The 14,874-nt window shown below is 38.7% G+C and overlaps 1 protein-coding gene across 1 annotated transcript in view; it reads left to right on the forward strand.

The window, feature by feature from the left end:
- GNB3 (G protein subunit beta 3) overlaps positions 1–14,874 on the forward strand; it is a 30,525-nt gene that overhangs the window by 2,312 nt on the left and 13,339 nt on the right. Inside the window, exon 2 of the mRNA XM_087716443.1 lies at positions 14,084–14,184. Within this exon, the coding sequence (XP_087572569.1) occupies positions 14,128–14,184 (57 nt within the window). The 5' untranslated portion in view covers positions 14,084–14,127. The remainder of the gene's footprint in view (positions 1–14,083; positions 14,185–14,874) is intronic.

The following is a 14,874-nucleotide window of genomic DNA, read 5'->3' on the forward strand; positions in this document are numbered from 1 at the left end:
TTCTTCTTGGCTGTCCACCCAGCTATTCTCAAAAGGCATTTCTACATTCAAAGGCCAGCATTCACTTTGTGCAGCTGTGGGTTAGAAAAAAAGACAAAGCTTGTAGGTAATGGAAATTTATTCTTATCCCTCACCGTGGCTTCATGTCCTAAGGTGGGAACAATTGGTCCCTTTGAGAGATTTAAAGGTTCTCCTGGAGACCTGAGCTTAAGCTCTTCTGTACTCTTCTGCTATATTTAGCTCTTCCTATCCCTTCTCAGAAGTGACCCTGTGTCCCAGCCTAGGATTCTGCTGATTCCACTAGCGAACATGGCTCCTTCTGCAAAGGACTATTCAGGCTTAAAAACAGAAGAGGAAGGAGAAAGAGAGAGAAAGAAAGAGAATCTAAGAAACATCAAGTTAGCAAAACATAAAGCTACATTCATTTGAAAAGAAGTAGCTATTGGCCAATTAAAGTATTGCTCCAATATATTTTGGTTGTAAATAAGCTCTATTACTGTAGAGACCTTATTTCTGAGTAGGTTCATTTAGGGTAGCAGCCTTAATATTGATTACAATACATACCTCTAACATTTTTCTGCTTTTAACCTGTGTTATTCTCAAGATGTACAAAAGAAATATAACAGTAAAATAATACTGCTTAGTACCGGCATTATTATTCCGGTAACCTTCACTAAAATTGGAAGTCTGTGGCTAGGAAAGAGCAGCATATAAAGTTCATATTCTTCCACGATCATGGTAATAGCAATAGCAGTAATAGCAATAGCAGTAGACTTATATACCGCTTCATAGGGCTTTCAGCCCTCTCTAAGCGGTTTACAGAGAGTCAGCATATTGCCCCCAACAATCTGGGTCCTCATTTTACCCACCTCGGAAGGATGGAAGGCTGAGTCAACCCTGAGCCGGTGGGATTTGAACCGCTGAACTGCTGATCTAGCAGTAGCCTGCAGTGCTGCATTTAACCACTGCGCCACCTTGGCTCTGGTAATATCTGAACCAAGGGCTTTCCAGTTCACAACTTACACATTTGGACACAGTGCAATGCTGCACTGACAATGGAGAAACATGAAATCTCTTCCCATATCCCCCCCTCCCACAAAAAAAGCCACTCCACTTTTCTAAGCTGTTTGATTGACTCATTCATTTGTTCGTTATACTTATATCCCTTATTTTCTCCAGAATCACAAGACAGCATTTGTAGCTATGGAACTGGAATATTTTTTATAGTATTTATGTAACATGTATGATGGCGGGAACCTCTAGATTGAGCACTCTCCTATATTCTGATCTTGTAAATTTCTAAACATATCCAAGAAAAGGGGAGGACCAGCAGGTAGATTGGGTTAGTTGGGGTACAGCAAAATCTCAAGATGGATCTCAAACCAGATAGGTTAGGTCATAATTCAGACCAGGTCTTAAAGCAAAGCAAAGCAAAGCAGGAGCAGGAGCAGGAGGAAAGCAAAGCCACTCTTGAAATACTGCATACAGTTCTGGTCAACACAATACAAAAAAGATACAAAAAAATAAGTGATGAGTGAAAGCTTGTTAGAGAGAGGTCCAACCTAGAAATAAGGATATATTTTTTCTGATAGAAAGAACTATTACTTATTGGAATAGCTTGCCTCCCAGAGTTGTGGGTGCTCCATCACTGGAAGTTTTCAAAAATAGACCAGGATAGCATAAGATCTCCTGCCTTCAGCAGAAGGTTAGACTAGAAGACCTCCAAGGTCCCTACCAGCCCTATGATTCTATGTTCCCAAAGGTGGTATAGAAAAGAGGTAAGGACAAGTCAAACTGTGGCTTTTGCCCAGGCAGAGAAATGTCCAGCCATTCTGTTGCATTAGATGTACAGCAGAAGAGACCATCTCTACTTTTTTTACAATTTTGCTAATAGGATATCTTTTTAAACATACACACAGCCATTTTGTTTAATTACTTTCTTTCACACTGCTTCTCCAGTTTCCAAGAACATCTTGAATTATTTTCTTCCAGAACAGTATGAGAATTCAGATGAGCCCCCATGAGCAAAACCTTGCCAAATATTGCAGATTCAGATGAAAACGAATCTCCAAGTCTTTTGCAAGAGGATTAACTCTGTTAGGCAGAAGAGCTAAGGCCCGAAGAAGGCAAGAAAAATGGGAAATGGCAAGAAATGAAGACATTAATCTTTATGTTACTGAAGAAGGAATGTAAATGAAGTCAGTCATAACACATATACCGCCTTTCTAAAGGCAACATAGGATACATAAAAAATAATAATATAAAAAGAGAATTTTCATAAAACACAAAGCTTAACAGATACCAAGATCTGAAAGATAAAAACTATCTGCAACATTAAATCTTAATCTTGGATATTTAAAATAAAACTTGGTCCTGTGGATTTTTTTCAGAAGAGAATCCCCTAACTGGCTGGTGTGCCACCACTGACAAAGGCAACACACACACACACACACACACACACACACACACACACACACATACAGATTCTGCCTCAGGTAGAGTATCTGACAAAGGAGGCCCTCTTCTGATTTATTCATGTCAATCCCTTTTGAAACAGGGCCAGTGTACAGCACATTTCATTCCTATTGTCATGGTTGAGATATAACTCCATGCCTGCACCTCATGACATAAACATATTCATTTGTCAGTTACTGCAAACACCCACATCTACCAGCTGCTGACTGGTGGAAGTTGGGTTCTTTTCCTTCTGCAGTGGGAGGAGGAAAGTTCTTTCTGCTGTATTGCTCTATCCATTGCATCTCCGTTTGACTGCATTCCTTAATTTCCAGCAAGTTCCTCAAAACTGCAGAAAGCAGCTAGCAAACCACTTTGAGAGAGATTGATGTGCATCAGGTTAACCTTCCATTGGCAATGATCCACCAATCCCACAAAGGATCTTGCTGCAGGAATCATTCTCACTTGACTTTGCTAATGAATTTGGCAGTGATATTTCCAAGTATGCCTAACTCATCCTGAAGAACACAGAACAGAAGGCATCTGAAATATTGAAATGGAGAGTTCAAAGGGCAAACAATTAAGGGAGCTGGAAAGATGGTCCATCTGGAAGGAAGTAAGAATTGGCTTCTTCTTACAATGCGGTTACGTCTCTGATGCATATTTATGCCTGCTAGGATTTTTCTGTCTCCACTTCTGCAATTTACCTTTACAGTACAGTAGAGTAGTTAATGTGCACACAAAATCCTTTTAGATTTGTACTAAAATATGTGCCAAAAGAGTGAGTGTCTTCACCTTTTTTCAAAACATAGACATTTCTAATTGCAATTCATGTTTTTCAGGGCACAGTATAAGTAATGTACTCAGGTCCTTATGGTATTTGATGGACAATGATATAACATGAACAAATGAGAGCTTAAGATAAGGAATACAACTGACTTAGTTTCCTGGGAAAATATTAATCAACCTTGAGAGTTGAAGCGGGCTGTGAAAAACATTGGAAAACTGGTGAATCTAGCAGAACACATGAGACAGAAGTGCTAGTGAGGTGATTGTTCATATCTCTCAGTGCCCTGAAAACAAATGAAAATCAAGCACTAGATGATCGGTTTGTTTAGGAAAACAATAGCTGAAATAAAACAAGTTCTTTTTTCAAAGTTCCCAACAGGCAATTCAGAGTAAACCTGAAATACATTATGAATTATTGTCTCTCCCACAGAAGAGAATCTGATATTTATATGCAGATCCAATATTTATGAATACCATCTTCTATCAAGGATTGTAAGGTTTTCTTTGATCTTCACTGGCTTGGTGACTCAGGAATGAAATATACATGTGTCAGGATATCAGTATAGTATTTTATGGCAGCTGAACTAAAATTCTCATTATTGTCTTCTATCTTCCCATTCTACTTAATAATTATGGGACCTGTAGTCAACACCTATGACAGCATCAGATTGCAAAAAGCTATCTATGGACTATTTGTTTTTAAAAAAATATAAGTTCTCTATAGCAGGGGTCCCCAACATCTGTTCCATGGACCAGCACCAGTCCGTGGCATGACAGTAACTGGGCTGCGCAAACAAGCAAAGCACCATCCAAGGGATGCAGGCAGCATGAGAAACCACATCCCCTCTGGTCCGTGGGAAAACCTCTCACCCTGGAACTGGTCCCTGGTGCCTGAAAAGTGGGAGGCTACTCCTCTATAGTTATCTAGTCAGGTTGGAGGACCTGAACAAAAACAGGAATATTATTTTTATACTGTAGATTTTTTTTAAAAAAATCTTTCTCTCAAAACCTTAACTTGGGACAATACCTGCATCTAACCTTGGCAACTTTAAGACTTGTGGACTTCAACTCCCAGAATTCAGAATTGGAGACCCATGATCTACAACACTGCATTCGGATTCAATCTCCTTCACAGAAAAATGAACCACTCTGATTCTGTAACTGCTCACACTCAAGGAAAAGCTCAGTTCCAACAAGAAATATAGTATTCCAAAGCAAGGCTGGAGTTCTCCAAATGATCAGATGTCTTTGTCCCTGTCTTCTCTTCTCTTACTTACCTCCTTGCTGAATCATTTAGATAGCATGAGTCCAACCACCCTCCCTGTAATCATCAGGTTAGATGCAAATCACTCAGAGACCACCTTGAAATCTAATTTATCCATGGGACTCAGAGGGAAAATTCAAGGAACCTGAAATTAAAAAGAATGGAAGACTGAAGAAAACAGTGAATGATGAATTTCCATCGACGATGTGATGTATTAAGATAATTTCTATACTGCATCCAGGCTTCTGAAATACACTCAAATTCTCTTCTACCTAAAAGTAAATCTCAGTCAGACTTTTCCACTCTAACCATGTATTGGACAGAATTATAGCCTTAATCATTCTGCTTTTGATATTTAGTGAGCTTCAACCTTGATCAATTATTAAAATGTTTTAAATATTTTAAATTTTGATTTAAACAGAATTTAAACAGCAGATTATTTTCATATTGAAAGTAATAAGGTACTTAAGATTACATTTGTTGTCTCATTCTGTATGTGTGTGTGTGTAATACATATAAAATTTATTTTAAATTTTGGCACTGTTTGGCTTAACAAAGTTTTGGATGCTGCTAGCACCTCTAACTTCGTAGCATAGCTGAAATTAGACAACTTGGTCTTCTTGGGTGAAATAGTGGATGAGGTCATGAGAACAAGAGAAAACTGAAATCTTCAAATTCAATTTGGATATAAATGAGGTAGCTGATTGGCATTTGAAAATGATTTAATTGGGTGACATAGAAGCTTGGCTGAAAGGATTTAATAATTATATTGCTACTGAGGAGGGTCAATAATTAGGAATAAGCCTCATCAAAATAGAGGAGCCAATATTATTTCAGAAAATGATCTCACCTGTTTAGAATTATAGTATTATTAATTAAACTCTGAGAAAATGGCTGTTCCTTCCTTTACCAGCAAAAAAACCCCAAACCTATTGCCTTCCAGTGAATTTAATGAACCAATCAATTATCAATTACTACCAACCAATACTGAATGTAAGGCTGAAAGGTTGGGTACTTGAAATGGGGTAGCATTTCACACTGCGAATGGAGGGATATGGCAGCTTGGATAAGGCCTTTTTTGTTGGGGGTGGGTGGGTCTTTAGGGGCACTTCCCACCCAACGTGTGAAATTGAGTCATAAGGATCAATTAGTTTGCTGCTCAATTACTTTCCTTCCCGTGAAGTAGAAGCCCTGCCTGAACTCCTGGACATTGTGTAACTGAATTGGAATGGAATTTCCCTGGTTGATGGTCTTGGGAGACTTCCATCTGCCTTCTTTGCGGCCAGAGTCAGAGCTAGGAGTTCATGAACACCACAGCAAACATAAACTTTATAAGTTGGATAAAGACAACAATAAAAGAGCAGGGTGTGTGTGTGTGTGTGTGTGTGTGTGTGTGTGTGTGTCACACATTAGGTCTGGCTTTAGTCTTGAGGCAGTAGCATTGTTATCTAGAGTTGGGGCATGTTAATATCCCACTTGGCACAAGTTCACTGAAATGACTCCCACTGGAGGGAGGGGCCTCTGTTCAGTCAGCCTATCCAAGCAACTAATAGAATCAACAGGGTTTGGGGTTACTCCCAAGATTCTGGCGCCTAGTTTGTCCATAGTACTTGGAATTTGACAACTGGATAATCTAAATGGATTCTCCAGGTTTTTTATTAGCATTTGTATGCCGCCCACTCCCAGGGGGACTCTGGGCGGCTTACAGACAACAAGGGAATATAAAAATTAAAAATAGAAATACAAGTTATTTAAAATTACACAACATACATACCACTTAAAATGGGGCTGGATGCTGATCAACAGCCCCAGGCCTGCCGGAACAGCCAGGTCTTAGTAGCTTTACGGAAGTCTGGAAGAGTAGTGAGGGTCCGGATCTCTACAGGGAGATCATTCCATAGGGCCGGGGCAGCAACAGAGAAGGCCCTCCCCGGGGGGGTCACCAGCCGACATTGACCCGCCGATGGCACCCGGAGGAGGCCCAATTTGTGTGATCTTATCGGTCTTTGGGAGGTAAATGGCAGGAGGCAATATACTTGAAAATTGCTTTCTTACCATCCCATAGATCCATCTTATCTTACAACGGTCCTACTTCTTCTTCCCTCCCTCCCTCTTTCCTTCCCTCGTTTCTTCTCTCCTACTCTCCTTCCTTCCCTCCTTCCTTCCCTCCCTCCTTCCCCCTTTCCTCCCTCCTTTCTTCTCTCCTTCTCTCCTTCCTTTCCCCCTTCCTTTCCTCCTTCCTTCCCCCCTTCCTTCTCTCCTACATTCCCTCCTTCCTTCCCTCCTTTCTTCTCTCCTTCTCTCCTTCCTTCCCTCCTTCCTTTCCTCCTTGCTTCCCTCCCTCCTTCCCTCCCGCCTTCCTATCCCCCTTTCTTCTTGTTATAAATATATATTATTAATAACAGTTATGAGATCATATAATTGTGAATGTATATAGGAAATTGATAAAATAAAAAATTGTTAAAAAAATAATTTAAAAAATGGCAGGAGGCGGTCTCTCAGGTAACCAGGTCCTAAACCATGTAGGGCTTTAAAAGTAATGACTAGCAACTTGAAGCATGTCCGGAGACCAATGGGGAGCCAGTGCAGCTCACAGAGGATAGGTGTAACATGGGTGTATCTAGGTACACCCATTATCGCTCGCGTGGCTGCATTCTGGGCCAACTGCAGTCTTCGAGCACTCTTCAGGGGCAGGTTCTTACTATGTAGAAGACATAGCATCATTGCAGCACCATTTATTCAGTTCCATTTATTCAGTGGAATGAAAACCCGATTGCACTTGTGATCTATGAGTGGATTTCCTGTAGACATAGACTTTGTACGGACAAATATAATTCAATACTTGACACAATTAATCAAAATATAGTAAAGTAAAAACATGAAAGTTATATGTTTTGGAAATGTATATATAATTGAATAATAATTGCATTAGATTTTATAGAATTGTAAAACTGTCAAAATGCTACTTTTCCTTTATTGCATTTTTCCATTAAAAACACTTTCTATGTACTTTTTTTCTTTTCTTTGACAACATATTTTTCTCACAAGTATCTTCATATTTTATGTTTCCTTTTTGTCATTATTTTAAAAGCAATAAATAAATAAATAAATATTTTTTTTTTAAAAAAGGCTTTGGTGCATGGTGTTGCTGAGATATTGGCTGCAGCTGGGGATAAGCACGTGATGAGGGCCTTGGACCAGATTGTGCCTATGTGGACTCTGTGACTGCAGTTCCTGTAGAGCTCCCTGATTTACAGAGCAGCTCTGGGAAATGAATCAATGCAAGAGATGCCTAGGCCTGAGGGTGTAGCTGGAGGAAAGCCAAGAGCGAAGCTAATCAAACACAGGTTAGAGCCTTAGTAAGGACTTACCTTGGGGTGATATATTCATCCTAGCCGTTCTGGATGTCTCAGCAGCTTTTGAAAACTTTAGCTATGATATCCTTCTGTATCTGTAAAAGACGTTGAGAGTGAAGATATCATACTTCTATTTTCTCTTTGTTGTTTCCATTATGGCCAGTCTTCACATGACATCTGTTATGGTCTCTTAAGGTCATTGTCCTTAAGCTGCCAAGTCATTTTTTCTGGAATTCCACTGGACTTGGGATTGGCCATTTTCCCTGTTGTAAGAACTCTGGTTTCTCCTGCTGTTGAAATCCCTCTAGTAGACTTTGTAGGTAAACTTGATCTTAATCCCACTAGCCAGACCACATGGGGCTGCTGGGCCAGTTTGAGATCAGAGCTGTTCCCCTGTGTCACCACCTGCCTCTGGGCCTGAAAAGTTTTGTAGTCTCTTCTCTGGGGCTGCATTTTAGGAAGTTTCCTATTGGTGAAAACATCCTACTGTCTCATCCTACTTCCCAGCCTCTGCACTCTAAGCAGCTTTCCTTCCCACCACCCAACATACGGTACTTACACAAACAGACTCTACTGCAACCTGCAATCACGGTTCCTGCTGCAAAAGTTGCCTGGCTACAAAACTATTATGCCATCAACTAGAATCAACTAGAAATCACAGCTTTCAGTGGAAATATACAAGCAGGGTATATTTATATTTTGGCAGCTTGGTGGGGTTTCCATCATATCAATAGTTCAGATTTTTTGCAAAATGGTGTGTGCCATAGGAGGAAAATAGGGCTGGGGTAAGGATTTGAGCAAACAATTTATTCATTTTCACTTTCTTTCTGTAAGGAACAGAATCAAGGAGACCTTTGTCATGAATATATTTGCATTGTTCTGTCTCTTTTGAAGAGTATGATTTTACTTGGATGATTTCTCAGCTGAATTTTTCAACGTTAGCAAGGATACAAAAACATTTTGTGGTAAATGCCATTCTTCTTGAGCTATATATTTTCTATCAATTATAAATCCTCTTCAATTAAAATATGATTAAAATGCTGTCCTTGTGTGTTGTAGATAAGTCATTTATTTCTTTTTTTTCTTGCATCTTTTTCTTTTTTCTTGCTTTTCTTTCCTTTTCTTTAGATTTGTCTTTTAAATCATGTAAAATTCTTAACAAATATCCATATATTTATTGGAATAGTGTTATCTATCTCCTAAATTAATTTTACAATGTAAAACTTACTGTATGTTGATATTTTTATATTAAATCAACTAGAACTTATCATTTTCCAAACTAAAAGATAAATACCTTTTGTCAATTGCCACCTACTGGCGCAATTTACAAGTAAATTTTATTGAAATTTGAAATTGAACCAGACCCCAAATTTTAGCATATTTTCCTGTTATCAATAGATTAATTTGGTATGCAGATTTTATATAAAAAGTATTTTGGACTACAGCATCTGTGGGTTTTGTACAGAAAAAGAATTTAAATCACCATAGCATGGAATAAGCAACCAAAATTAATGTTTCCTTAAAAACCAGGCTTTTTGTACTACAGTTAACCTAAAAAGAAATAATTCAATATAATAATTTGACCTGGAAATTAAATTTAATATTTTTACTAAATAGAAATTGGTTGAACAATGAAATTGGATTGGCACAGAGAATTGTCAAGATATGAAGTCTTTATCATTAGAAAAATAAACCTATTGCCTCAGAAGATTGAAGACCTGATCTGACTTGCAACTTATAAAGTTACCTATAGATGTTGATTATGTAGGGACAATTGCAGTTGAGATATAATGTTTCATTGAAAATGTTATGTAGAATATATACATATACATACATACCCATATACATATATATGCATGAGAAACTCATACATGCATTCACACATAATAATTTGCTATTATACATTAAAGTATATGCACCATGTATGCACCATGAAACTGATGGTGCACCTATGGCATAAAGCTTCAGGTTGCATAAATCCCCAAGCTTTATGCCAGATGCACCTTAAATCAGGCTAAGCACAACATGAAAAATTTATAGAACTTAATAAAAATACAGGACAAGAAGACAAATCAGAATTTTATTTTAAAATTTTTTAAAGGGGTTAAGAGACCGGAATTTGGAATATTGAAACTTTTGCTAAGATTTTTGAAATGACTTTTGCTAAGGTTTTCAAAATAATAACATATTTGTGCTAACCCGCATTGTTTAGTCTATCAGGAAAGAAAAGATTGGTTGAAATTTTAATATTTTAAAAAAATCTGAAATGTTATAGACATTAGACACTGGGAAGACTAAAGTGCCAAGGAAAAACCCAAAAAAGAGACCTATGTTTTTTTTTTATTCAAAGCGAAAACATGAAAACTTAAAAAGTAACAGATGAAGATCTGGCATTTGGGACATTGCAAAGGATTTTTGAAGAACTGTGAGAGACGTGTATAGCTAAACAGCAATAATTACTGTACCTGCTATCATTTGTTTACTGATCCTAAAAAGCAAACAAAAGATTTTTAAAAAGTGAAAGAATTTGCAGACTGATCGAGTGAAGAGAGATGAAAGAAATTCCAGCTGATAAACATTGGGAAATAAAGAAATTGTGGATAATATATTAGAGATGAGTTATGGTGGAAATACAAATAATAAGACAAGAGATTAAAAATTACCTGTACAAAGACTTATGAATGCATTTATAAAAGATTTATAAAAGTTTTTAAACTTTTGGAAAAAAATTGAGACAAGAGGAAGGAATTTTGAACAGAAATTCAATCCCATGAAGCAACTTCATGAATGAAAGATCAAGACTGATATAATTTATTTGATCTAAGTAAAATAAAAATACAGTTATGAAATGCTGGAAAATCTTTATGGACTTTTTGCCATGGGCAGAAATGACAATGATTTTTGTATTTATGAATGTAAAGGCGGGAGTATGGAAAGAAATGGATTATGTAATTTTATAGGAGGTGGGAGATATATTAAATTTGAATGTACTTGTTGCAAAGAAGAAAGGGAGTCACTTCTTTAACTATTCCATTTTCAATTCCTTTTCTTCTTTCTTTCTTTTTAAAGTTTTCTTTCCTTTTTGCAATATGCATTTGTTTTCTTTCTACTTTTTTCTTTTTGATAGTTTGTATTTTAGTATTTTTAAAATCCTTAATAAAACTATTTTTTAAAGCAAGCTGTTTTATGGCAGTAGCTATAAAGCTTTTTTTTCTGAAAAAAGCAGTTATTTAAACTTTTAACATTCTAGCATTCTATAATTTAGCATTTGATTATAATCCTATTTTTTAATTATTAACCAGAAGCATTCTGATTGTTATTAAGCAATCAATTTCCCTAAATGGAAAATTAAATATTTTTTCAAAATATAGTGGTAATTGCATAATTAAGAGTTGTGATTATTATAGCACTTTGACCCACTAGAGTATAATGATTTCTAAAACAACTGTTATGCTTAATTTTTTTAGAAGTACCTGCTGCAAAGGTAATCTTCAATGTACACTAAAATAAGATTGATGCATCTGGATTAATACTATTTGTTGAAACAACATGACTCTTCCAGTGGTGGGTTTCAAAATTTTTTAGAATCTATTCTGTAGATGTGGCCTGCTTTGGGGGAGTGGCTTTCCGGCCATGTGATCAGGTGGGAGTGGCTTGCCAGCCATGTGATCAGGTGGGAGTGGTTTGGCAGTCATGTGACTGGGTGGGTGTGGCCAACTTGTAAAATGTGGTGAAACTCACTTAACAATGCTGTTGCTTAGCAACCGAAATGTTGGCTCAGAAATTCTGGCATTTGAAGCACACAAGTCTTAAAGCTGTCAAGTTACAAGATCCTTGCACCCCTAACCCTTTAGAAAAAAACCCCAGGTTGACAGCTTGTGGACTTCAACTCTCGGAATTCCTCCTCTCGCTCTTAATCCTGATGATGTGCGGACGGGCGGGGGAGGGAACTGGAACTGGTTCTAAACAGCACTGTAGATGTGTGGAACCTCTTCTATAGAAGAGGTTAGAACTGGCAGGAACCCACCCTTGGACTCTTCCCACCAGCTTTTAAAAATCAGATTTTACCTGGTAGCCTAAATGAAAGATCTGATGACCTGGTCCTGCTAAACTCTTATAACTATAATGTTGTGAATGAATAGTAACTCCACAGTTAATCCTTGCCTGAAAGCAGCCTGATTGATTTGGTGCACTTGGTTGCCAAAAGATAGTTAATTTCTAGAGCAGTGTTTCTTGAGTTTGGCAGCTTCAAGATGTGTGGACTTCAGCTCCCAGAATTCTCCAGCCAACTAACTGTGGAACTCTGAGAAGACATTTTCAAGCTGCCGAAGTTAAAACAAAAACAAAAACACTGCTCTTATACCCATTCACAGGAATTGAGTAAAACTGAAAAATGAAGCGGTAGCTTTTGAACCAAAGATGGCATTAAAAGAAGATAAAAAGTATAAACAATGAGTTATTCACGTAGAAGTAGGGTTGCCAACTACTCAGAAGCTCAGACTGCAAAAACTGGCAGTTGGACTTCTTTCCCAGCATGGAGATCTGCCCCCCAGATGACATTCCCATTGATGTCACAGCAGCAGGAATCAATTACAAAATACTAGCACATCAACAGCAGGCTATAGCTGGAAGCAGCAGGATGGACAATTGAGGGAAACCTGATGGAGTGACTGATGTGGCTGAAGGTTAACATGCAAACATGAAGAAATATTAACTGAACTGACTAAAATATTGCAGAAATATTAAATATTAGTTTGTAAATATTAGTTTGTTGAGTTGGTTTCATTAAAAAAAAAAATCCAGAGCAGATGCATAGAATATTTTTTGTGTAGTGTTGTGTAGCCTTTCCATATGAAGCCCCCTTTTTGTTCCCAGAAATATATGACTCACTTGCAATCCTATTACTGTGTTTCCCCGAAAATAAGACAGGGTCTTATTTTCTTTTGCCCCCACAAAATATGGCTTGGCCTTATTATCAGGGGAGGGCTTATTGTTTTAGGGTTGCCAGGTGGCTGCTGTCTTGTGAACAGGCTCCTGAAGAGCTGGGTACAGCCTCAGGGGTGAACGGCTGTGTTGCGCTGTCGTAGCAGCGCAACACAGCAGCCATGAGGTGACCATGTTCATGAGCAGCCACCCAGCAAACCCCCTCTCCAGCCGCGCAAAGCACCATTCACTGACCTAGGGGCATTCCGAAGGTGCCAAGCTGCGGGAGCAGGGGGCGACGAACAGGTGCTCATGCAGCTTGGTGATATCCCTAGGTCAGTGAATGGATCTATGCCCCATTGGAAAGGGGTTTTTCCAGGTGGCTGCTCATGAGCATGGTCACCTCATGGCTGCTGTGTTGTGCTGCTGCGACAGTGCAACATAGCAATTCGCCCCTGAGGATGTGCCCGGCTCTTAGGGAGCCCGCTTGCAAGAGACCAGCCACCTGGCAACTCCTCTCTCCAGCTGGGCACTGTGCCACTCACCAACCTAGCAATATCCCCAAGGTGCCAAGCAATGCAAATGCCTTTGCCCCCCTGGTTCCCGTGGCTTGGTGCCTTCGGGATACTGCTAGGTCGGTGAGCGGCGCTCTGCCTGACCAGGGATGTGTGTATCCAGGGAGCTTATTTTCAGGGGAGGACTTATATACACCCGAAAAATGTGGCATGGCCTTATTTTCAGGACGTGTCATATATTCGGGTAAACATGGTACATGTGCAAGGACCCATCCTGCTTTCTTACATACCCAATTGGAGTGAAATTTGACTAAGTGAACTTCTTCCACTGATTTGTGGCAAAGAGTTTGCTGACTTGCTTTGACCCATAACTATAGGAAGGCTTAGTGTGATCTTCCATTTTTGTATTCCTTCTGTTATATCAGGGAGCTCTGTTGATTCACAAGACCTAAATTATTGGAGATTTTAAAAACATTAAAAAGCATTTTTTTAAAAAGGCCTGGTGGTGCAGTAGTTAAAATGAGTATTGCAGGCTAATTCACTGCTCACAGCCTGGAGTTCGATCCTGACAAGATCAAGGTTGACTCAGCTTTCCATCCTTCTAAAGTCAGTAAAATGAGAACCCAGATTGTTGGAGGCAATATGATGACTCTGTAAATTACTTAGAGTGTGTTGTAAAGCACTATGGAGCGGTATATAAGTGTGATTTCTATTGCTATTTTTTTAAAACCCAAGATTTCACAGTCTTCGGGTTTTTCCTCTTTCTCCTTTGATCTCTACAGGACCCAGGAGACTCCAAGTGAAAGCTGAAAATTAGTCTGTCACGATGGGTGATATAGAGCAGATGAAGCAGGAAGCTGAGCAGCTGAAGAAGCAGATTGAGGTAATGCTGAGAACAAGAGGGAAATGGCTGAGATGGGGCTGTTTTCCTCCACTCATTCATATTTCATCTATAAAATCATGAGCAATCTCCTCAGCCTCAGCTCTTTATCTGCAACACTGAGGATGGTATCTCACACAATTATTTTAAAGATTACAACTCAGATAATGCACATCAGTGCGTGGTGTATGAGATTAAACCTGTAAGCACCATATTCCTGAAGATGCCCTTGGGGCCTCCCAGCCTCCCTGCTAGTCATGAAGGTGCTGAGTTAGAAAACAGGAGATTGTGAGTTCTAGCCCCACTTTAGACATGAAAGCCTGCTGCGTGGCGCTCTCTCTCACCCCAATCCACCTCACTGGGTTATTGTGGGGGAAACAGAAAAAGGAAGGAGTATTAAGTATGCTCACTGTCTTGGGTTATTTATAAAATAACAAAAGCAGGCTAAAAATCTAATAACTCATTAAATAGAATACAAAACTTGCACATTACAAAGCAAAATGCTATTGTGTTGGTTATTGAAAGGCAATTTCATTATACAGGAGCCACAATTTGGAAAGTGTTCTTTGCTGTACTTTTCATTCCAAAAATCCAATGCTCCTCCCTTCCCCATTTGGGATTAATTGTGATCTTTGATCTCATGATGTTATTTCTTTTTTGGGAAAAGATTTGATATTTTTGCAGCTTATTTGA

This window comes from Thamnophis sirtalis, unplaced genomic scaffold, assembly GCF_051295495.1.
Source record: "Thamnophis sirtalis isolate CommonGarterSnake01/CBP01778 unplaced genomic scaffold, rThaSir2_p1.2 scaffold_5, whole genome shotgun sequence".
Lineage (NCBI taxonomy): Eukaryota > Metazoa > Chordata > Lepidosauria > Squamata > Natricidae > Thamnophis > Thamnophis sirtalis.